This window comes from Ischnura elegans, chromosome 4 (assembly GCF_921293095.1).
Source record: "Ischnura elegans chromosome 4, ioIscEleg1.1, whole genome shotgun sequence".
NCBI lineage: Eukaryota > Metazoa > Arthropoda > Insecta > Odonata > Coenagrionidae > Ischnura > Ischnura elegans.
In genome coordinates this window covers 89526339-89551139 of record NC_060249.1, presented here as the reverse complement: position 1 = coordinate 89551139, position 24801 = coordinate 89526339, and the positions used below count along the sequence as shown (strand labels likewise).

Genomic DNA, 24801 nt, shown 5'->3' with positions numbered 1-24801 from the left:
CAGCTTAAACTTCCACTCCCATATTTTTCATTTTTTGTCATCTAACATATACAAATATTTAAATATTCAATTCAATATACTCTGTCCTAGTGACTTATATTCTCTGTGCTTACTGGGATGTATTATCATTATTTAAAAATAAATTTTTCCCATTGTGAAGTTTCAAAAGAGAATTTTAAGGGACTGGAATTTTGGCTTGTCTCATACTTGTAAAAATTAGGTATACATATTTTTCTTCTGTGATTTTACTCTGTAACCCATTATTTTCAATACCCTTTTTTGCCAAGCCTCTTATTATATATTGTAATCTCATGTAATGTATTTTATTTTTACAGCCAATTGATAGCTGTGATGCCAGTGGAGAATACACTAGTTCTGGAGAGTCATCTGAAGCAGAGTCACAGTCATCTGGTGACCTTGATGGTAGTGTAGCAACATGCAGGAAGTCGTCCTCAGCCACAGCAGCCACGTTGATGGAGCCCAAGGCATCGCCTTTAGTCATCCAAGATTTGGGCATCTCTTCCTTGTCTCTTAGTCCAACTGATGGAGACATCACACCCGTTGCTGATGGCAGAGCTTTTCCTGGTAGCACTGGCTCAATCACTCTTTCACCTTCTGGAAAGGTATGAAAATGAAATATGTCTACTTTAATGCTCGTGTGCAATTATTTTAACATTTCCCCTTTTGTTTACGTATAAATCTGTCTTAGAATATGTATATGGCTTTGGGTTTTTTTCTCCAATGCCCAGGCCTTTTCCATTACTGTCAGGTGTTTGTGATGTTTCTTTTATTTTAATGATGCTTCTTAATTATCTAATATCATCATTTGATGTCTACTCTTTGTTCACCATTTCAGAATTAATAATTAATTTCATTCTTTCAACTTTTTCTTTGTTGTGAGAGCTTCTTAATGGCTCGAACTTATGAAATAGTGCGTGTCTGTATAATTTATTATTTATTCTATTAATCAAATGCCAGTGCAAAAAGCATAACTCTCTGTATTATATTTTTGTTTTTCCCATAAAGCATTAATAAATGTGGTACTTGGTCATTTTCAATTAAATGTGGGACTTGGTGATAGCTTATTTCAAAAATAAGTTATTTTGATGAGACGACTTATTTGTGCAATCTTGAATTTTGTAGATGGTTCTTCGAGTCAAGAGACGTAAGAGCAAGACTTCATCAGGTAACCACCAGCGCAGTCCTAAATCAGAGCAGAAACGCCGACCTTGGAGCATCTGTGTGTCAGGTCATGGCCACTTGGTCAGCATGACCTCTCCTGGCATCCACCCATTGCCTGTAACCCCTCATTCAACATCACCCACTCCAAACTCTCCCAATCGCCCTAACATCCATAGCACTGTTCGTTCCACCTCAGAGCAAGCTATTCACTGCCTCGCATATTCTTCGTCATCTTGCTCGACTGGTGTGGAAGATGCTGGCAGCAATACGGGCAGGGTGGGGATGGGTTCAGGAGAGCTCACGCCTATGAGAGGGAGCATGGATGGAGACGGCATTGGGAGTGGAGCTGGATCAGCAAGCACCAGCTCTTCCAGAAAGAAGAGGATTCGAACCAGGAGGAGGACTTTGGTGAGTTCTTTATTCCAGATATTGATCCACCCAGTCTAATGTACTTATGTAATTATATAGATATATCTATTCTTCATTTTAGTGATTTCAAATTCCTGCATTGGGTCTTGGTCCTTACTCACTCACCCTATTGTGAAGCGTTTTGGCTCCCGTTTAAATGTTCTTTACAAATGCAATTAAATGTGTTTTACAAATGCATTTTGAGGTAGACATGCATAATTGTCTTCACATTTCATGTGCTCACTTATGGAAGAATATATTGGTTGAAACATTTCCCATTAGATTAGGTTTTTTTTTGAGGAAAAAGGTACATGTATTTTAATTATTCAAGCAAAGTGAGTATACCTCTTTAAAATCAGAATTGAATTTTTGAGGATGTCAAATACTGTTTAAGTTTTATCTTCTCTGAGTATGCTGATTGCTTTATTATTTGTTTCTTAATGTTTAATTCGCAATTTGAATTGCAGGGTCACAAGAGTGAGTCAGGAAATTCAGACAGCTTACTTGGAGAAATGGGTGCAGCCCTAATGCATCGTAGAGGCAGCCGGACCAGCAGTAAAGGATTGTCCCCTGGAAGTAAGGGAAGCAGTGGCCAGTCCACGGGCAGTGACTTTTCTTCCTCAAACATGGTGGCGGATGAGTCAAAGGATGAAGTGGATGGGCATGATGAGGGCATTGGCCATTGCAAGGAAGGTTGGAGGTTGCCCATTAGAATGGCAGAGGTTCCACTCCCGCCAGATGATGAAGAATGTGAGGAAGAAGAGAAGCTGGGCAGCCTGCAGACTGAGGAAACCAGCTCATATTCTGAACAAGCTTGGGATAATTATCAGGTAGGCTTTGGTGCCAGATTTAATTATTATAAAGCCCCAGTAAAAGTTCAGTAGACAAGGTTTGGGTTCTGTGTGAATTCGTTTTATGGTAACCCTAAAAAGTAATTTCCCTCTGTTCTCTCCGATGGTATTTGGACGAGTGAGGTTAGCAAGCGAGGCGACACACGCGTAATTATTTTTCCCTGAGTCGGAGGAGTCACAGCCTTTGTCCACCACTCCCCTCCTCTGATCCAGGTGTAGGGAATTCGGATTTCAAGCAACCAGCGCTGTTTGATTTGCACAAAAACAATAAAATTGATGGGTGGCAGAGGAATCGCCGAATAAGGTGACATATCTCCCCCCTTAAATAACAAGATGCTAGCCCTACTTCCTTTTAACATAAATCACTTTTTAATGAACCAAAACATGATAACAAGAAATAACCCTTAAGATACAAAATACCCTTGAAACACAAAATACCCTTTGACATAATTCAATTAAATGCAATATTCATCAACAATAAGATTCAGCACTCTTTAGCAATGCATTCAAAGAAAGAAAATGTCTTAATCGTCAAGGCAATTTAGATATCTAATAAAGTACAATGAGAGATTAACACTCTTTAGCAATGTATTAAAAAAAAAATGACTTATCGTCAAGGCAATTCTGATATATAGTGAACAGTGAGAAATTGACTAAAAAAGGTCCTTCTTCTTCTTCCTACGAGCGTGAGAGCACGAAACACACACTTGAGCGCACTTATTCAGCTTTAACAAGCTTCATGAGGGGAAATAGGGAATTAAGGCGTGGTTAGCTTATGCTTCCTTTCCTGCGAGGATCAGTTGTAGAAAATACTCTGACCAACAGACAGTGGATTGCGTCTGCTGAATCGTGGCAGGTACTTCTTCTAGAATGCCGATCCCTTTAATGCCAAGGAACTTGCTTAGCGTAGTAGTGATGGGCAAAGTCGATCATTTTAGTGATTCAATCATTTTGACTCGAGTCACATAAGTGATTCAATCAATTGATTCAATCACTATGATCGTAAAGACTCAAATGAATCAAGATCGAAAAGAGTCAAAGGAATCAAGATCGAAAAGACTCAAAGGAGTCATGATTGAAAAGACTCAAAAGGAATCATGATCGAAAAGACTCAAAAGGAATCAAGATCGAAAAGACTCAATCAATGGATGTAATAAATCACTTTGAATAATCGAATAAATATTGCCTCATCTGCGAAGAGCATTGGTAACGCTGATTGCTATCCACATTATCATTTCATATACTATTTTGATTGTGAATTCCTAGATAAGTAAATTAGATTGCAAAAATGAAGGAAGTAGTGTCATGAAAATATTTGGGAAGGCAAAACTGCCACAGTTTCTTAACACTTATAAAATAATTTCTAACTATAGGTGATCAAAATATAACAAAAAATACACCACACACTATGCATGAATCTGATCTGCAGGATAATTTTATGAACGGCACAATAAAATGTAACCAGCTTTAACTTCTACTTCTTAACGTTCTCCTACAGGAGTCATCTTAATATTTTCCTTTTACGTGTATTGGTGTTATTAATACTGATAACTGCTGGAAAACATTTAAGAAAAAGATTACACAAGTATTCAGTTCTTCATAACATATGTAGTATTTAATTTTCTCACAACTATTTCTGCCCTGAGGAAAAGAGATCAAGCATCGATCGTTCCAAATTTTGAAACAAACCGGAAACCGAGATGATTGATATGAAACCGGAAGTCGGAGTGATTGATGATTGATGATCGACTTGTTTAACGAAATGAATCACGAGTCATTTGATTCACCTAGTGATTCAATCTTTTTGATCGAATCGTTCATGATCGACCCATCACTATAGCGTAGTCCAAAAAGGCCATACCCCACTTTCCCCCTCTCAATGTGCTGACTCCGATGTGGTGCATTTGCTTTCTCTACTCCTTCTCCGCGTATGCTTTGCTCGTTCGTGCGTCACTCTCTGTCTTTTGCTCTCGCTCAGCTTCCCTATTTATTCAGTTCCCCTACCCAGCGTTCCCCGCACTAACGTCGTCTGCACACGATACGTACAGTGACGACGTAGTTGGGAACTAGGCGAACTACAATTTCAAATGTATTCACCATTCACTTGTTCACCAATACAATTCATACAATTCAAGCAACACAACCAGAATAAATCTCACACAAACGAAATAAACCTAATGGCAGATATTTAAGGGGTTCCGTCACAATATAAAATGATTCATTTTTAGATTCACAAGGGAGAAACTGAAAAAAGTCTTTTCTATTCTCATTTTTTTATCCTGAAACCTCTTTCATGAATTTCAAGTGAATGAAAAAGCATTTTAAAGCAATAGAAGATGCGTGTGTGTCACTAAATTGAATTATTCTCAGGTTATTTATTAAAGAAAGATATGGCCTTTTTAAATGTTTGCTAATTTTTCCTCTCTTAATGCTTAACAGGTTTGCCTGAGTGAAGGAGGTGAATACACTAGTGATGATGACAAAACCACCAAGGAGCAGCTCAAAAATTTGATGGAGTTTGGTGACGACTATCGCCAGCACTTTGACAGCCAATCAGATGGAGGCTCATCTCTTGCTCGGCAGCCTCCAACACCTTGCTCAACTCTCGATTCCTTCCCAGGCGATGGCCAACGCTCACTCCCTCACTCTCATTCTCCAACTCCACCCTCTCCAGGCTCATCCTCAAGAACTGGCAGTGGGAGAAGGAAAAGACAAGCAGTAAGTGTCTTTGCTGTTGGTGTTTTGTTGTGTCTGTTCCCAAAACAATGGGTTATTATTTTGTCTCTACTAGTATAAGTATGAAATTAGCTTTGTAGGTTGTATATTTTCATGTTTTGTTGTGTGTAATTATAAGTTCATATTGATTCTTTGAGTATAATGCCGTGAAACTTCTCACTTACGGACACTAGCTGTCCTCAAAAAAGTGTGCATGAGAGGTATCCATAAGTGGGAAGTGACCCAAAGAAAACATCATTTTTACGCTTTATTTTACTTGGAAAAAATTATAGCGTAGGAATTTAAGTTAGCTGAATGAAATCCTTTTATTTCTAATATCACGTCTGAATAGTGATTAAAGATCAGTCAGAAAACGCATGGTGATGGTGTCCGCAAAAGAGTAAAATTATGTCTAAAAGTGTCCATGTCTGTAAGTAGGAGTGCCTGGATACTAGAGGTTTTATCCTTAAATAAATGCATACCAATCTTCCAGAGAATTGAATTCTTTCCTCAAGTCAGAGGTAGGAGTTGTCGGTGAACAGAGGTTTCACTGTTTCACCTAAATGTTTTGTGTCAGGAGAATGAATTTTCACTACATGAAGCATTGAATTCATGATTCTGATCAAAGGCATGTTTGCGGTAGCTGCACTATTAGAATCAAGTCTTTTTAGAAAATATAAGTAACATTATAAAATTTGAATAATGAGAGAAATGGCTCATAGCTTCATTATATCTCTTCCCTTTAAAAAAAACATTGAAGAGATCCCTGGATTTTCGATCGTAGGGGTTCAAAAAGTCAAAAAAAGGAGTCAGATAAAATTACTTGCACTCTCTCTGAATTGCTCTCCTCATCCTGAATTATTATTTCCCACTCAGTTAATATCTATTTTGTTGCCAATATTTCATTGGACTATATCATTATATCAGAAAATCTTTTGAAAAGCTTACCGTATCATTTAGTTTTAACACAAGGCCCGTTTCTCAGAGGTTCAAAGCTGATTCCATGAATGTGACTCGGAATTATCTATCAGTAAATTTAAAAGTTCCTTTCTATTTTATGTTATTAAATTGTGCCGTGACGATCCCTTTGTTATATGATTTGAATCAAAAGATTGAGTTGTGGTGCAGAATGACCTAGCCATCGACGCACCCTAATGGTCAATTCTACTAGTATTTCTCAGTTAGGATCAGTGATCATATGCGTAAAATTGTAAAAAAATAGTTGCAAGTTAAAATTAGCTGAAACTATCAATCAATACATGCTATAATTTGAAATCTACATTTAATTTATATGCCTTTCTGGCATCTTCTATGCTCCACTGACCCATTATCATATTATAGTTAAGGTATTTTAATGTATGTAAATCAGTTAAAAACTGTAAAAGTTTATTATTTATATTGAACTAGCTGACCCGACAGACTTCGTCCTGTCAAAAAAATTTGTAATGTGGCAGTGTTTTGTTCCTACCTTTTTTATATTCTTTGCAAAAAATTATCCTGAACAGAACCGTCACCCTGGTAATAATTCGGTGTGAATTAAAAATAATTAAATAAAACACTATAAGCATTTAAAAGTAAGTAATTTTAATCATGTAAATCATAATTATTAACAAAAAAAATCAGTTCTATTTTCATTGTAGTGCTTTGTGATAAACGATGTTTTTTGTTTGATTACCTGGCGCATAGACAAACAAATCTGATGGTTTTCCAATACGGGAACAGGCAACATACAATTGACCATGTGAGAAACATGGGTTTTCCAAATTAATACCACAAACACTTAATGATTGCCCCTGGGACTTGTTTATGGTCATGGCAAAAGCAAGCCGCACTGGAAACTGTAGTCGTTTAAACTCAAATGGCACATCAGTCGGAATCATTGGGATGCGCGGTATGAGAACATCTTCTCCTTCATACTTTCCTTTCAATATAGTTGCTTCTATCACGTTGTTTAGTAGTTTTTTTATCGCTAACCGTGTGCCGTTGCAAAGGCGCGGTTGGTTGATATTTCGCAACATTATAATTACCGATCCAACCTTTAATTGAAGATTGTGAGGTGGCAATCCTGGCAAATCCAGCGAGTTTAAAAATTCCGGTGGATAGTTAACTACATCGTCTTGGTTAGTTGCCGAATCAACTGATTTATATATCCTCGATTCGCCTGTAATTTGTTCTTGAATTTTGAAATTTAATTCATTTACATCAATGTTTTTGGCTGCCAATATAGCTCGTTCGCTTAACCAATCATGGTTTCTGTAATTTTGAGCAACATCTGGAAATACCTTCTGAATGAGTTCTTCTTTTGATTGAGTTAAATGGCAAAAACTTTGAGGAAAGTTAATGCATCCAGTCGACATGTCAATAGGAAAATTGCCATTACCAATGTCAATGAGTTGTTTAGAGAATATGTTTCCAGATTGGTCATTTTGCAACTCAACACGCATATTCTTGCTTAAATGAAGTACTTTGACATATTTCCACAAATTGGATGACTTTAGACATGCGTTGAGTTCATCAGCTGGCGTTGATCGTGGAATCACTGGCAATGTTTGACGAAAATCTCCTGCTAATAAAATCATTGCACCACCAAATCGGTTCTGATTGCTCCGTAGATCTTTTAAGGTTCTGTCTAAAGCCTCCAAAAATTTTTTATATGAGTACAATGGCTCTGGTGGTGGATTCAATGGTATTAATTTCACTTTACCATTTGCGCAACACAATCCATTGGCTTCGTTTTTGTATTTTAATGCTTTACAATGTGAGCAAACCGAGTTCATAGAACCAATAACAACACATTGGTAGTTACTGTAGTCAATTGACACATCGTAACTGAAAGCAGCTCGATTCAAATTTGCGCGATTATTACTTGAAAGTCGTGCTCGCGCTTCACGTGTTTGTGATATCCTAATTCTTTCATGTTCATTTCGGTCGTCACGTTCTTGTGCAGTACGATTAGATCGGTAATTAGCTTGGTTTGTAGCATTTCGTGTTCTTCTACTTAATTGCCTCGTCTTATAGGAGGCATTATTAAAATATTGTGTCACATGCAATAACTTTTTTTTCATAGGTAGATAACAAAACACTGCAAACAAAACAAAAGCACACTCAGTAGAGTATAACAGAAAATCCAAGAAAAACAACACCGGCAAAGGCGGCAAATCGACATTGACAGTTGTTTTTTTAATTTGTTTTTTTTTTTAGTCTGATATGACTTGAAGTCAAATCCTTTAAAGCCATACCAATGTTTTTTTTTGTCGCCTGCCGAAAGTAAAACAAAAGAAATAATATCGCGAATCCAACCAAGTTGTTATTATTATATTTTGTGACTATTCAATTTGGTCGGGTCCGCGATCACTTTTTTTTAGTTTCGGAACGCGACATTAAATCCTCCAACGACGTATTCTGTGCTCCAACGCACACACGCACACTGTTTTGATAGATATGATTGAATTTGAACTTTGTATAGCGGTAAGAAAGTGCAAATTTACTTTTTGACGTTAGGAACACACCTACATTTCTTAGATAACAGTGAGTGCTTGTAATTTAATATGAACTTTATATAATAGGAATAAAGCTCAAATTGATTCTACGTTTTAGTTAGAAAACGTTTGTATGTGAAAAAGAAAAGGGCTGTTTTTAGGGTTTTCCCGGCAATTATTCGATTTTTTCTCGCCGTAAGAACCATCCTTGGACTTCAACGAACATTTTAAAAAAAGAATTGGCCAAATTGGTCCAGGCGTTGTTGAGTTATGCGCTTACCAACACATTTTGCGATTCATTTTTATATATAAGATGTAGATAGAGTAGTAAACAAAAGTAGTGGTCATCAGTAAAAATGAACATCATCAGAAGCACTGAAAAAAAAGCTCAAAAAGAAATTAACCCATTCGCATCTACAAGCGTACATACTGGTATGCAACCTGAAACTGGCCACAAACATCACAAGTGTACCGGTACGCAGAAAGCATAGTGATATCTATCAATTGGTCCTGAGCTATTTTATGAGTTTTTGATGTAAATCACCTTAGAAATAGTTTTCTTACTTGTAGATTTTATTCACCTGAAAATTGATCGATATAAATGGGATGGTCAATTTAAATCCCAGGGGATGGATGCGAATGGGTTAATTTACATATCCTTTTCAGGGGCACAGCTAGGAATTAAGGCTGGGGGGGGGTTTAGGTTCAACTAATATCAGGCTGTGTGGAGGTATGGAATACCCTCTAGGATAAGCAGTAGGTGCGAAATTAATAAATTGTGGAAATTTAAGATAAACTGTTCAAAATGGTGAGTTTTATGGCTTTCTGAGGGATATTTTATTAATCCTTACACTATTAGTAATATCAATCCAATTAAGTAAAATGGATTAAAGTTAAAAATTTCTCTAAGCTCTGGGGGGGGGGGGTTTATTCCTCCAAAACCTCCCCCTCACTGCACCACTGATCCTGTCCATGATTAACTATTCTGTTTACTATTCTAAAGCCTTGATTACACAACTCAGTGATCCAGGCAAGTAGGTTTGTGAACAAAATAGCCTTCAACATACATTATTTGAAAGTGCATAATTCACTATTACCTATATTCAGGAGTTCTTGTATTGAGTTCAATTTCAATATATTTTGGTGGTTGCTCTTTTCTACTTCATCCACCACTTTTATCTTACCTGTTTGGTAGCTGCTAAAGTTAGTTTTCCCTGTAGTCCCCTCATTACACATCTTATCATGCTGAAGATGATGTTAGAATACCATGCTAATTCCAGAAAAAATACTGAAACATAATCTATCTTCATTCACAAGGGATTGAAATCAGTAATCCATACTATGGAATATTAATCTTAGTTCCATATTAGTGAATACTCACCTGCATTTAGCATGATGATGTTATACTGTGAGGGATGAATTGGCCAAAGCTTTTCTCATTTGATTATTTAATTGATTCATATATAATTAACGATTAGGCATTACAAGTTATTAGTACACTATGAACATTCTTGGTTTTGTTTTGTGTTTATTTTTGTTGGGTCATGCATTAGTTTTGAAGATATATATTTAATGGTGCAGGAACTCGTTCTAATGGATATTTTTTGGTTTTTCCAGGTCTCTGGACTGGTGGGATCATCTCGCCCTAGGCCTCCATTTGGAGAAATGCCACAGTCTTCAATGCTCCCACCCAATTTCATCCTGGGCAACCAGGGCCCGGCATCTCTTAGTCCAATGGTGAACCTGGTTGATGGGATGTGTGGTATTAATCCCATGACTGCCCTTGACTCGGACTCTGATCTGGAAGATGTGAACCACTTTTTGCAGGAGTCGCTTGCCCAAGTCATGTACACAGAGAATGTTATGGAAAAGGCACTTAATGGTGGATTATCTCCCATGACCAGCCCTGGGAAATACCCTCCACCTGCTGATTATGTAAGTACATATCTCTCCAGTCCATGTTTCTTGGCAATTAGCTATGATTTTTTCTCATCAAATTCAGTTTTTGGTGCATTCTTCTGTGTATCAGTTCAGTGAGAATTCTCTTAAATGAAAGGGCACAGAGCCCATAGCTCAATTTCCATTTCTGGCATTTGTTATTCATGATTTCAACAAATGCAAGGAATTTTTGATGAGTGCCTCAAATACGCTTTCATCTATTTTTCAACGTATTCTTCTAGTTTCATTTGTCTAAAGATTGCTGTGATTATTTTTACTTCTTCATAGGCTGAAATGGCTGCTACTTGTCGTGAAAACATCAAGTGCCTTCGTGCCTTTTTGGAAACTGTTGGAGGCAACACTGGAGGCACAATGCTCCCTCCTCGTGACTTTTGGGCTATTAAAGGTTAGTATGCGTGCAGTTTTGTAACCACTGCTCTAGTTGTTCATCATTCATTTGCTGTCATCTACCTTTGGCATTAGAAAAATCTCTCAAAACAAAAATCTGTTTCTTTGGTTTTTATTTATTCTATGCCACATTTTCATGCTTATTTGGAAAAAGTCTACATTTTCCAGGGTAAATGTTGCTACTAGTATACATAACTACGCCTCCTTCGTGTCATTTGCTGTAATTTTAGTAGGGTATGGTTATTGGGCCAAAGCTTTTCCAATTATAAACAAATTACATTATTTATTTCAATGGTTTTCTCTTGGTAGATTTACTTATATTTTTATTTTTGTTACTCTTACTCCTTTTTTATTTTTTCTAAAATTAGTTATTCTCTGAATACTCTAATCAATGGCTTGTTCACCATTTAAAAAAAATATTTTGATTGTTTGTGTGTGAAAAATTAAGAGATAAATATTTTTCTTTTCAATCACTTAAATATTTCTCAAGCTTTTTGCAGAAAAATATCGTTGGCATTAACCCTTCTGCAGATAAAAAATTCTTGTAAAAAAGGTTTATTTCTAATCCTGAAGTTCTTACCTAGGACATCGTCCACACTCAGTTCATTGTTGTTTACACACTTGAGAATGATACCTTTACTCTTCAAGCTGTTATTCCTGAGTAAATTAATGAACCATTAAACTAATGACATCACCAACTCACAAAACGTGCGCGGCAACCTCTCCATATTCTTATATTAAATGCATGAGGTTAAATGAGATAAGATGTAATGCCAAATGGGAAATGTTAATTCGTCAAAACTATCTTTTCCTGTCGTTTGCATTTTAAAATTAACTAGTTTGAAATTTGCGAGCACTTTCTGGAAAGCCAGCATATTTTTACTGTTCACTATCAAGTTCGATCACATAGTCTTTCTGTTGACTTGTGAGGTATGGACATATCTACGTGGCAATGATCTCATTTACCCAAGTGTATGTCATGTATTAGGACTATGGTATCTAAAATGTCCAATTTCAGGAATAATTCAGAAGTGTAGGATTTTTTTCATTCAAATATTAGTGCCTGTCTATCTGGTATCCAATATAGAGCCCAAAGCATGCAATTTATCCCTTCTTTTTGACTAAAGAAATCCCATCACTGCTCCATCATAGGTTTTGAAGTGTATTTGGTATTTTATTTGTATTATTTGTTCTCAAGAGTGAAGTTTGGTGTCATAGGTAATCTTCTATTTATTATGAATTCTTACACAAGATTCCGGACCAGAAATTCAACTATTTCTCAAAGGAAAGTGCATCGTCTGAAAATATGGACAGTTGCATTCTGCTATCATTCTCTGTCAGGGAAATATTACCTGTTAATTGTGTTTTTATTTCCAAAGTGCTGCAATGTATTGAAGTTCCAGAAGTGTGGTGCCAATGATATTTTTTAAATTTACACTAAGCCAAATTGAGCACTTAAAGCGCATTTTCATCTATTATCCTATTTAATGATGCCTTGCTTATCAGCATGCAAGATATGTCCTCTCATTTTACATGGTATATTTATATTTGGGAGACACTTTTCCCTTTTATGCATTATTTGAATGTGCAGGTATTTACTCCTGTGCAGGAGGTAGTTCAAATTAGTTTTCGTGGAGGATTTTGATACATTTTATTGTTATTTGGAGTAGATTTCTCTGTTTTCCTTCTTTTCTGTTGTTCTCGAGAAGCATCAAAGGCAGTGTTACAACATTTACTCTTCATTTTGGTTAGTACACCCGTTGGAAGATTTACGGGATAGGCACGGGGGCACATGCACCTCCCACTGGATTCGTAGAAAATAGGCAAGATTTTGAATACTATTATCATTACGTTCATTTTGTTTTGTGCATTATGGAGTTTCTATCATTTAATTTCATATTATTAAACTTCATTTTAAAAGAAAGAATTGTTCATGCAGTAATTGTTGTATGTTGTTTTTAATATCAATTATGAGAAGACCGTTTGCCTCTCTGACCCTTGTGCCCCCCCTTCTCCAGGAAAAAAATCCTGAATCTACGATTGAGTATACCTTAACTGACACTTCTTATGGTTTACTTTTAAATTATGCATGGTTACTATCACTGGCGTTACTATGGGGGGATGAGGGGATATATTCCCCGTAAAGCATCAGAGAAATTAAAAAAAAATTCAAAATGATGTAAAATGTATTTACAGGCATATCATTTTTTCAAAAAATTTCCTGACCCCCCATTACCTGGTAGGAGGGTCGCCACCCCAGGCCAATCTATCCCCCCAAAGCATATTCCTAGTTACACCGCTGGTTACTATCATGTATGGATGAAAATCATTATTTTTAGAGGGAGAGGTTCACTTGTTTTCATTGCACTGGGGGGAGGGGGGGGGGGCAAGGGATTTGTAATTAGGATTTTGGCCATAACACTATTGAATGAGAATATTTAGGAATCGCTGTATAAAAATGACAGGCATAAAATGCTCAAGTATTAAATATTGAACTTGCGAAGTAAAAACTTGCATTGGAAAAAGAAGTTTTTCAATACCATTTTTCTATTTTTTAATGAATTTCTGGGGTGTGGGAAGGGCATGAGTCCCTTATAATTCGTCAGTGGTGACTAGTAATCCAAGCACCACAGAAATGGTACTGGCCACATTCATAATTATCAACCGTTTTCATTGTACATGATGATGATAAGCTTTGTTTGACACTGAGAATAAGAGTGGAATTTCGTCAAGTTTTTTCCTCATTTGCTTAGAATTAAATGATTTGAATGTCCCATTCTCAAGTTATATCAGCCCTTAACTAGTGTCATACTCGTATTTTTATACTGCATATTGCGCCTGTGTTTATCCTGTGATAACTTGTTTAGGTTTGAAGGAAAGAATCGCGGAATGTGGTGAAGGCAAGTTTAATTAGGTTTACAAGCATTTGTTATTGAAATCTCTTCGTAAGGCCGCATGTCAATGACCTGGTCATGAACGGAGGAGGGGCAGTTTCCATGTGTTATTATCGTCGATGTTCTCACTCCGGAATGAATAAATGAAGTGAATCGGCTGTCCACGCGACGTTAGAGATTGATGGAGCCGGCTTTCATGTCGGCCCCTCCGCGCGGCAGTTTTTCTTACCGCTTCAAGCCACGTTCTCCCCGCCCACGCGCCTATCCACCTCCTCCTCTCGCATCAGCTGGGCACGTGGCCAAGCATTTAGGTAAACGTCCTGCGATGTGGAAGCCTACTATTCGAAATGGTGTAGTCATTTCTCCCTCCGTCCCCGAATGCCAGACAACTTGTATGAAGTATGAGTGATGTCATTTTAGGAAGGTCGAAGAAATCGAGCGTGGAGTACCTACAGCCGTAACTCAAAGCATTCGGGCATCACTAATCAGTTCTTCAAATCTGTAGACTAAGATCATGTAGAATAGGATCTACATCCGTAAAAATTTTCCCGTTCCTTGTTTCAATAGACGAAGAGGTAAAAGGTTAAAAATTTACTCATTTTCCTATAAAGTTCGCCGACCCAGGCAGCATCAAAAATGAAGACGAGCTTATTATGCGATGGAAGATCAAAGGAATTACATAGTACAGTTAATTGACTAAAGACTAGCTCTGGTATTTGTTGGTACGAGTCTGAGAGAAATCCCAAATTAAAAAGAGAAAGTGCCCAACAGCTCACATGAAGTGTTTAAGTTTTGTGTATTATCATTTAACATGATTGAATTTGATCGTACGTATTTTTTAATAGAAATCCTAAATAAAGAGATGGAAGAGCGCAACGAATCCGGAGCATCGTGTCGCGTTGGCCAAGCAGGACAAAGCTGGTTGCTGGAGCTATCTTGGGGTTGTTCCTGTGCGATGTGCTGGGCATGAACCTTTAGATAGGGAAGTGGAGCATGAAGTATTCGATATGGACATTCGCAGTAGAGTGATTTTTAAATTTCCCGTTTTTTTTTAATTTGCAATTTTTAAAAGTATTTTTGAATGCGATTCGTGACAGGATTAGAACTAGAAATCCATGAGCATGAAGGCTGGAACTCCTCATTGGTTAAAAAGACGTATTTTCCTCGGGAATGTATCCGGATGAGTTGATCCTTGATTACCTACGGTTCGACATTCAGATGTTTCTTTAACGTCAGGGTGAATGTTTAAAATATCTGATATCGAATCATATTCATACGAGGAACGATTTGGACTTCGAAACTTCGTCATTCATGGCCCGACTCACTCCTTCGAAATCCCTGGAAAAAAACGTTCACTCCGGATAATCGCCAATTTTTCGTTATGTTATCTCATGCATGTAGATATTTCGCCAGTATCGTGCATCATACGCAACAAAAATAAAAACGTTGGTAAAAAATACCGCAAGGATATTGATATATTCTTTATAATTTCGTATTAATTTCTTGTCGATTTATGCTAAATTTATTCTCCATTCTATGTTAGGCGTGGGAAAAATAATATAATTGGTTATTCGGCAGTTAATAAGGCGAAATGGTCCCGGCAATTAGCTAATTTTTTGGAATAGTAGCATGGGTAAAGGATACGTTCTGTGGCAGTAAATATTTACTGAGGAGCACCTTAAAGTGCACTATATGGACAAGGAAATATACTGAGATTACGAAGTAGTCGTCGCTTTATAGCTTTCTACAAACTATAAATCCAAAATTGAAGACTTGTGAGACATACTAAGGAATGTTCCATTGTTCCTATGTGACAATGGCGTAGACAAAGAGGAAGGAATACGGGAATATGCTTCATGTGGTCATGGAAGATTATTGGGGGAGACGTATTGGTCGGAGTGGAAATCTGACTAGGAAATTCTTCAAGTGGTCGGTGAAGGGAGCAAGCTATGACAATACAGAGGTGAAAAGGGGTATTGAGGATGAGGAAATATTTTGTATTCATATCAGAAGAAAGGATGCCTGGCTGAGCGTTGTGCGGGAAATAAGGGAGCAAGGTTTATGGACTGGACTGGAATAATTCGAATTAATCCATCATAAAAATCGTATATTTTAATGATGCACCTTCCTTGTAGGAAGTAGATATTCCCTTTTCCATCAGAACTGACATTAATAGCTTGAAAGTTACTGGAAACTCAAGATAAATATAAACATAAGTTTTAGGTTTCTTTTCAGGAGACCATGATTGAAATGGGAAAATCCGAGTTCATGTAATAGTTCTGATTGGCTGACTACGGCGATAGCGTTTGTTTGCAACTTGTCGACTTCGATTGATAACTTAATTCACATTAAATTAAATACTCTTGAAGCAAAAGAAGTATCTATTGCTATTGGTTACTGCGCAGCCACCTTGAGCACTCTTGTATGTGTTTGCTGTGGGGACTGCAATAATAATGTATGTATGTTAATATTGATGGAGGCTTTTCTGGGGTTCTAAAATTGAGATCGGCGTAAGGTGACGTTTCCTCCACCTCCTGTGTCATCGTCTTCAGCAAAAACGAATCCGACTCCAATATTCGGAAGTTAGGGGTTGCAGCATTCTTTGCATTTTGGTGCTTGGCCTAAAATTAGGATTTTGAGGAAAGATCGCGATCGACTCGAGGAGAGAGGATTCTTTGTATTACGGGGTTGGCAAGGAATGGCAGTTTCCACCGTAAAATTATCGTCCTCGTATTTTGTCACCCCAATACTTATTGACCAAGTGGTTAACTTAGGTGTATAGTGGTGGCCCATCGGGTAGAGCATGGGGTCGTAGCTTCCAGGGTTCAAATCCTGGGTGAAGCCTTTGGACACCCCCAAAATAAACCGTCAGTAGTGTGAGAGGAAACTTCCGTGAAAGGAATTGGACCCTAAATGTGTGATGTTCACACGCCAGTGTTTACCCTTGACTGTCAAAAACCAACCTCCCTCCAGGTTGAATCACTGAGTGGTTATCTTTGGAATAGTTAACGTGAACAGAGGAGTAATTTTATGCTAGAAAATACTCTAAGCAGACTTGAAAAGACCTCAATGTTAACTGAAAATTTCGAAAATATGTTCGGGGGAGGACTCCCGAATCCGTACTCCCGTGTAGTTCTCACCTCAAGTTCAAAACTGAAATTACGTCACTGGCAGTGGAGAAGTTGCGGTGCGTTTGGAGCGATTTGAGTGGGTTGGTAAGGGGGTAGGGGAGGTGCCTCAAGTCACGTGGTCCGCCCTCGCCTTTCCGGAGCCGCAGAGGGCGCGCGCCGGCTTGTTATTGTTGTTATGGTGATCGCCGTGAGAAGGCAGTGTGTATTCCGTTGCGTGCCTCGCGGGTGAGCCTTGTCAAGGGTGTTGCACGTCCGCGCGCTATCACTGGTAAGCCTATCTCCTTATTCTTCTGCGGCTACCATGCTGATTGGACATACATACTGAGTAGTGTAATAATATTCGCTCACTGTTTCGACCCGAAAGTTAATATGGATCGGTGAGGATACAGTTTACCCTAGACTAAGCCACCGGTGTGTGAATTTTCACGCATTCAAAGAGGAGGGTGGGGGGGGGGGGGCAGTTTCTTTTCCAGAGACACCTAACACTTAAAGGATTTTTGTTTGGGCTGTTCGAAGGCTTCATTCGGGATCCTCATTTATAAATATTATATTAGTGTATTGCAGCCCTCATTTCACCTTAACTCATGTTAGTTCTTTATGCTGCCGCAATGCTGCTACCCAGTGGTTCATCTTCCCCCAATCCTTCTTGGCTGTACCGAAATGCTCTTGGGCTGCTATTATGGATGGAATAGCATCATGCTATTCTTCATTATTGCAACCGATGTTGCTATAATATAGCGTATTGCAACGCCTATGCTATTTGGTATTACGAACGGTTGCAATTCGTGTTTTTACTACACCGGAAGACGTAATTCTCAGAATAGCATAGGCCCGTTGCTATTTACTATTATGAACGGCGAATTGCAACCGGTAGGCTTGCTATAATATTACGCGGTCTTCGATGCCGAGCAATTCGGTATTGCAACCAGAAAACGTGCGCATTGCGATGTCGAATTGTTTTTCTGAGGTTAAAGTAACCTAATCAAGCATTGAAAAATGGAATAATAGCCAAAAATAAAATGATATCAGCTTTATTTTAATTAAATAATAGTAGCATAAGTGATGAATATTTAACTAGTTAAGTGATTTGGTTAGGAATTAACATTCGAGCTTAATATATGAAGCACAAGCTTGCTTCATCGACAGTACGAAAACAATAACAATTAATGCAAAGAATTACTACCATTAGCCCAAATTTTACGTGTTTTATTCATATTTACAATTCATAATTTTATTTCATCACTTGACTTGCTACTAAAAATATCCTCAATGTAGGCTATCAGGTCGATTCTTGAAAAATTTCAAGCTTGTGTTAACACACTAACTCGCCAAATATATTAATAGTTATAGCTTTCAATGAAAACCATATATTACCATAATAATACCATATACTTTGATCAGCCGTTCATTTCCTCAATTGGACAGTATATACAAATACATGCAACGAGTCGAAATTGTTTTCCCCACTATTCGCTGCCTTCTACAATTAAAACTAAAAATTTACTAAATTATAAACACGGGCAGTCGACTTGAATTACTTGCTTGAAAACAAAGGATTTCTCCGAACACCAATAAAGTTTCCGAACAAATATGATTCACCACAAACGTTTAATGGAATATCCATGCACTACATCATTAATGCAATATATATCATGTGGAATTGGATACAAATTGTTTCCTCTATAGACAAGTAAGTTATTCACACAATTAAGTTTCAGTTTATCGGCACAGTTCAGGGTCTATCAAAAATTTCAGTGAGCACATAATAAAATCAGCTGATACGAAAACAATGATAACTGACACAACAGCACTTTCCACACGATTCACTATTGCTAGATTCACTTTTTCACAGCTGTTCCATCCATCCTCAAATTCACCATCACCTCCCTCTGCTTTTTCCAAATATGCAGCTGAAATATCGATACTATTCCATCATAATACATGAAAGCACAGCTGTGACGTTGCCACCTACTTCATTTCCTAAACAGAGAATGAACACTGAAATTAGGGAGTCATATAATATATAGATAACATTAGAAACGAAAGCTTCTAGTTCATACAGTAAAACGATATCGTCACGAGCAATACAATAAAAGTTGATACATATTAATTCTGATATGCAACAAACAGACTTCGAAGCCTAACACATTTACGAAGAAAATCAAACATATTTAGCTTTCAATGATTATTTCGCATAGCATATATCTCACGGTAAAGGACCGATCGGATATAGGTAAATCATTGAATATTTATGTCCGATAAATCATCATTATAACAACGAAATTATGACCTAACCCACCTGTCTGAAGCCATTGGGAAATTATCACAAACACAACAAACAGCTGATTTCTTAAATGAGATTTTCAAAGCGTATTATATATTTCCAAGGTTTAATATAATTTTTAAATGTAAATAAAGCAATTATTTATAATTTCAAGACAATATTCCGTAAAATACAGAAAAATATATAAAATATCTTCTCCCTGATTGGTTACGCAAACTGTTCAGAAAGTTTTTCATACGGGAAGAGGCGGAGCTTCCAAATAGCTCGCGCAAGAAATAGCATGCTGCTATTCCGAACAAAATTATTACTACGCTTCATTCATAATACGGGGTCGTTGCTATAATGACCCGCAGAATAGCGTATGCTATTTTTTGCAACGCTTATCCATAATAGCAGCCTTGGTCTTCTTTCCCGCGGTTGTATTTCAATTGTTATTGTTATTTCTAATTTCGTAAATCATCCGTATTCTTCTGGTGCTCTGCAGTGGCCAATTCTCTGTTAATAGTATTTATATGTACCGCCTCGTTTCTCATTTTTTGTGTCCTTTAGTTTGTAGGAGAAGCCTTAACAACAATATAATCTAGTGGATAGAATGCACATGTGTGTTCAGTCTTGCGTTATCGCTGGCTGCGGTTCGTCTGCGCAAGAATTTGCGTTCTCCCGTTTTCCAACGACCCGTAAATGGATTCAGAGTGACACTGAATGCTGTTTATCGCGAAGGTATCGCGGATCGTAGAAAACTATCCTGTCTTGTCCATTTTTTTATTTTCCAGTGGTAAGGCTCTAGTTTCTTGTTTCCATAATATATGGGAAATTTGTTTTCGGTGTAAATACAACGGGTGGTATTTGTGAAACATATACAGTGCTTCTATCGTCTCATTGGTGTCTGTATCGTAGAGAACTCGGTCATTTGCATGTCAGGTGATAGGTCTCCGGAGGGTTAGGGAGACATCGTGTCGACACAATCAGGAAGATCCTGTGTCGCATATCTCTGAAGGTGCAGTGATCAGTTCCGACTAGTTGTACGGTGTGCTCAGAGTGTCGCCAATGTTGTGGTCTTCTTGCGAGCAGTATTTACTCAAACCCAAGTGTTTAGCTTTGATTTGCCACATCTGTAGGACTTGAGTGTTTCCTCGAAGTTATTAGCTTCAGAGTACGCAGAAGTTACATTTTTTATCTACATTTGTAGTTCGTAGAAATTTATCGAGTGAAGAATACGTTGCCATATTTCAAGGTGTTTTTTTAATCGTCCTTTCTTTGGTGTGCCTCGGTCAAGTGGAAGTGACAGCTTTTTTTCAGAAATTTTCATTTAATATGCACTGCTATCAAAGCGCATGGACTTCGATAATTAGTGATAATTCAGTTTATTTTAATTTTTTTTCGCCTCCAGCCAATCCATGTCTGATTACATTGTTTTCAATAGCGCTGTGTTGTCATTTTTTTTCATTCTTTCCCGTCAGGATTTGAGTCGCGACGTTTAAGACCTTGGTCTTAATGTTCGTAATAATGGTTTTTTATTGCTGAAACGAGGGATATTATGATTCTTAAGTCTTGGGTGGCTTCATAGCCATAAGCCAGGTTCACTAGTACATTTTTATGAATTCAAAATTTTTCGTTAATTCAGCACTGAAAATGGACCTACGCCGTCATGTAGCGAATGTTTGCTGTTACACTGATGTACCTACCGGATTCGTTGCTTTGTGGTCATTTCATTGGTGTGAAATTTTGCCTCTTTGTATTCCAGTCAAGAATGTTGTTGGCTGGTCAGTTTAAAAGTCATTCCATCTCGGTAATATTTTCGGCGATGATTTAGCGTTCTCTTTGTATTTACAAACATTTGTGTTATTTTGCGTCGCTTCTCGCTTCCGATCGAGAAGCGAGCAATTGTTATGGCATCGTTGCCACGGGAGTGACGCGAGAGAGCGTTTTTGTATCTTTTGGGGGCCGCGGTTCCTCCCTCGGGAGGTTACATCACTGGGTTAATGTGAATCGCTGCCAAGTTGGCTGTCGACTGCTGCGGAGAACGAAAATACATACTGCTCACGAGGAAGTCGGCCCGCTGTGATCTGGTCGCCGCGAAACCCCCCCATGGTCTCAGCTGCAAGCACCACCTAGTCTCTTCTCAATGACCCGTGTTTGAGGAATCGACTGTCGTCGGAGTTTTTTATTTTGGCGTTCGGACCGAAGTCATTAAAAACGAACGCAGCCTGGAAGGAAGGAGGTGCATCATTTTGGCCCCGCTCCACGTTCAGCTCTTTTGAAATAGCCTTGGAAAAAATGTCGGAGGATGGAGCGACGACGCCCGAGAATTCAAAAGCCGAAGATAAGCGCTATCTCCATTTTCCCTGGCGTAAGTTCTTAAGTGCATCTACACCTGTTTATCTCTGAATTATTAATCAGAAAGGGTTGATAATGAGTTCTCGCTAGAATTTCTATTGTGCGTGACTGATTTATCGGAGTCTCGAAGTTCGTTTCGTATGAGTAACTTCGAATGAGTGGCTGTTTTTAAATTTCTTAGTCCTTGGCACCAGTGGATTTTTTCCACTTGAGGCCGACCATTCTCGAAAGATTTTCATTATAGAAGCACCCTGCTTGCAAACTGTGGCGTTCGATGCGTTTACGGCTCTGTCCTGGGGTCATTGGCCACTCGAAGTGGAGGGATTGAATTTAAAAAATCATTTTTTTCTATGGAGAACTCGTGTCTTTTCCTCCGATTAAATTCATTTGATGTAATAGTTGTGGCAGGTGAATGAATTTTAGCTGTCTTCCGAGGAGTTTATTGCACTGATTTGGATAATATATTCGGATACGGGAATTTCATTCTGTAATAAAATTATTTTTTTGGTAGTCGGTTTTATTCGATAGGATTGTGCCCAGACTGTCCATTGAACCTTTTCGGCATAACTTTAGAGTAAACTTGAAAGGAAACAATTCCAAAGAGAGATAATTATTTTATTTGACCTAGACTCCATGATAAATTTTTAGTATCAATGATTTTGCCACCATTTTGCTTCAGTTTAAACGTGGAAAGTGTTTTGGTAGGTATAGGTAATTTTTCGCAGTTTTCTTGCCTTTCAATTTCGACTTCGAAAGATTGTTAAAAAAATGTCTATTTAGATGCTCTTCTATTCATTTTCTTAACTTATGTAATGTGCGTGGTGTGGTCTTTGGTTAAATGGATCAGTTTTTTTTAATGTCGTGCGTGGCACCAGGTGTTAAGTGAGTTGTTGTTCGGCTTGGCCACAATAATCTGTTCTTGTCTTGATGGTGAGCTCTTTATGGGCTTCCCTCAGGGTTAGATAATGCAACTCTTCGACTGCTATACCAGTGTGGAAAATCAAACACCGTGGGAAGCCAGGGAACAGTTTGCTGGTGTAATTCTTCAGTAAAGTGGCAGATCATTTATTTTGATCGCTGACTGTTGATTCATTCTTCCACTTTGGGTATGAATAGTGTGTAGGAATTGTTTTTGAAAGTTTAAATAAATGAATCTTTAGATTTATCAGATTCGGCATCAATATCAATTTCTCTTTTTCACTCCGGTGAATTGATTGAACGATAAAACGTATCTTATTTGAGTAGATCAATGTGATATAATTCGGACGCCATCCATTGAGTGAACATGAATGTCACGTACTAAGAATTTTCAGGAATGTTTTTTGTGAAGTAAAATTGATCATTTTTTTGTAGGAATAAGTGTCAATTCTCATCTTTCATTCACCAAACCCGCTGTTGAATTTAGTTACGGCTATATCTCGTATCAACTTTGGTAGCCTACATATTTACAGCCGATAGTAGGGTTTGTAATTAATTATAATATCAGTCCAAGGTACGGTTTTATCCTCTGGTATTACAATTCGTGTGGTAATCAGGATTGAACCTGAACGTTGAGGTTTTAAATTTTAGCCGAAAGTTACAGTCAAGAATATGAAGTCAGATTAATGGTCAGTTTATGTGATGAATATCTATAGTGAGTATTGTTGTACTTGGGTTTGTAGGGACTTAGAAAACTTTATTGCTCGCGTCGCAAAAATTGGTTAATCATATTGTTAGTTTTAGAGATTAATGCTGTTTTAAAATTGCAGAATGAACGGACGAAAAAACAGTGATAAATTAGGCTTATTTACTGTGATGTCATGGCAAAATTAGCTGTGCCGGAGCGCACTTTTCTAAACTTTTTTCAGAAGTGAAATATTATTCTGTATGGATTTTTTTAAATTACAAGTTACGTCGGCATACTGTAAAATAATTTCTTTTGTTACGAATGTATATATTTAATTGTATATTTTATTGTAATTTATATATTGTATTTTGAGGTACCAAAATTGATAAAAGTGTTATTTGTCGATTATGTCATTTCTTAACGACGCGGCGTCCCGGCGCGTTTCGGCACCACGACACCACTGGTTATTTATGATGTCAACAGCGTCGTATTTTCAGTCGCAAACCGCCGCTAGAGGTGCAGTTGTGAATCGTGAGAGGCAGTGCTTTCGTTTGTGGTTGTGGATGTGTCGTCTCGCGTGAGCAAGTATTCGGGGTGTAGCGCCAGTCGAAGCGTGAAAAAGAGGTGCCGTCGAGAGCGGAGCGTGTGTGCCGCATCCGCTGCACCCAAGGGCACGTTCTCTACAGTGCCGCATCTCAATGGTGACATCCTCTCAGAAAATATGTGCGTTGGTGCTCAAGGTGGTCGCGGAGTTATTGAAAGCGGTGATCGACGTTGAAACCCCAGTTAAAGTAGTATTATGAGAAATGGAAAAAGTCGGCAAATAAATACTTATATATATCTAGACTTTATTGAAATCCTACTACTTCGTATTATTCTTTTTCGTGATCATTAAATGGGAGGAGGTGAATTTACACTCAATACAAACAACATTAAAAGAAACGGTACGGTTGTTGTCAGTCAATCAGGCTTGTCACATGATCTCGATATTTACCATTTCATTCTTGGGCGCATGCCAATAATATACTCGAACTACTATGTAATGTATGTATTCGGTATACTATAAGTGCGTTTATATTTACTCAGAGGTGTCATCTCATTAAGTGAAATGGCCACGTCGCCGTAATACTTATTGAGTTGTTTTCAAGTTTATGTGGTAACTACAAGTGAATATTTGTCAGATAAATTAAATTTTCACTTTTCAAAAACTATATCAATTGATTTCGGTGAAATATTGATAGACTGGGTATGAAATATCGAAAAATTCTTGATTAATACTCGGCTTTTTATGTCTTGGAATTTTCATCTCTTGGATCAGCAAAATAAAGGAAGATAGGGAATTTAGGGTCTCGGATGTTTGTTGATCTCTTTATCCCTTCATGATGACGATTATTAATGGCTATTAAGACCGATGAAGCGTTTATAGTTTGAAGATGTTTTCCATGAAATTGTAACTTTCTCCGTGTGCAGTTTTATCTCCTACTCTTACCCCCGTGTTAAGCTTTTTTCTTCTGTCTCGGATCACTAAATGAGTGGAAAGCCGATTTTTCGATCAGAAAGTGTGCTAA

The 24801-nt window shown here is 37.7% G+C and overlaps 1 protein-coding gene across 4 annotated transcripts in view; it reads left to right on the top strand.

Annotated features, from left to right (window-relative positions):
• LOC124157751 overlaps nucleotides 1-24801 on the top strand; it is a 712413-nt gene that overhangs the window by 634582 nt on the left and 53030 nt on the right. For all 4 annotated transcript variants that reach the window (XM_046532751.1, XM_046532752.1, XM_046532750.1 and 1 more), the window contains 6 exons: nucleotides 336-623; nucleotides 1144-1590; nucleotides 2058-2420; nucleotides 4881-5159; nucleotides 10253-10570; nucleotides 10862-10979. In XM_046532751.1, the coding sequence (XP_046388707.1) occupies nucleotides 336-623; nucleotides 1144-1590; nucleotides 2058-2420; nucleotides 4881-5159; nucleotides 10253-10570; nucleotides 10862-10979 (1813 nt within the window). The remainder of the gene's footprint in view (nucleotides 1-335; nucleotides 624-1143; nucleotides 1591-2057; nucleotides 2421-4880; nucleotides 5160-10252; nucleotides 10571-10861; nucleotides 10980-24801) is intronic.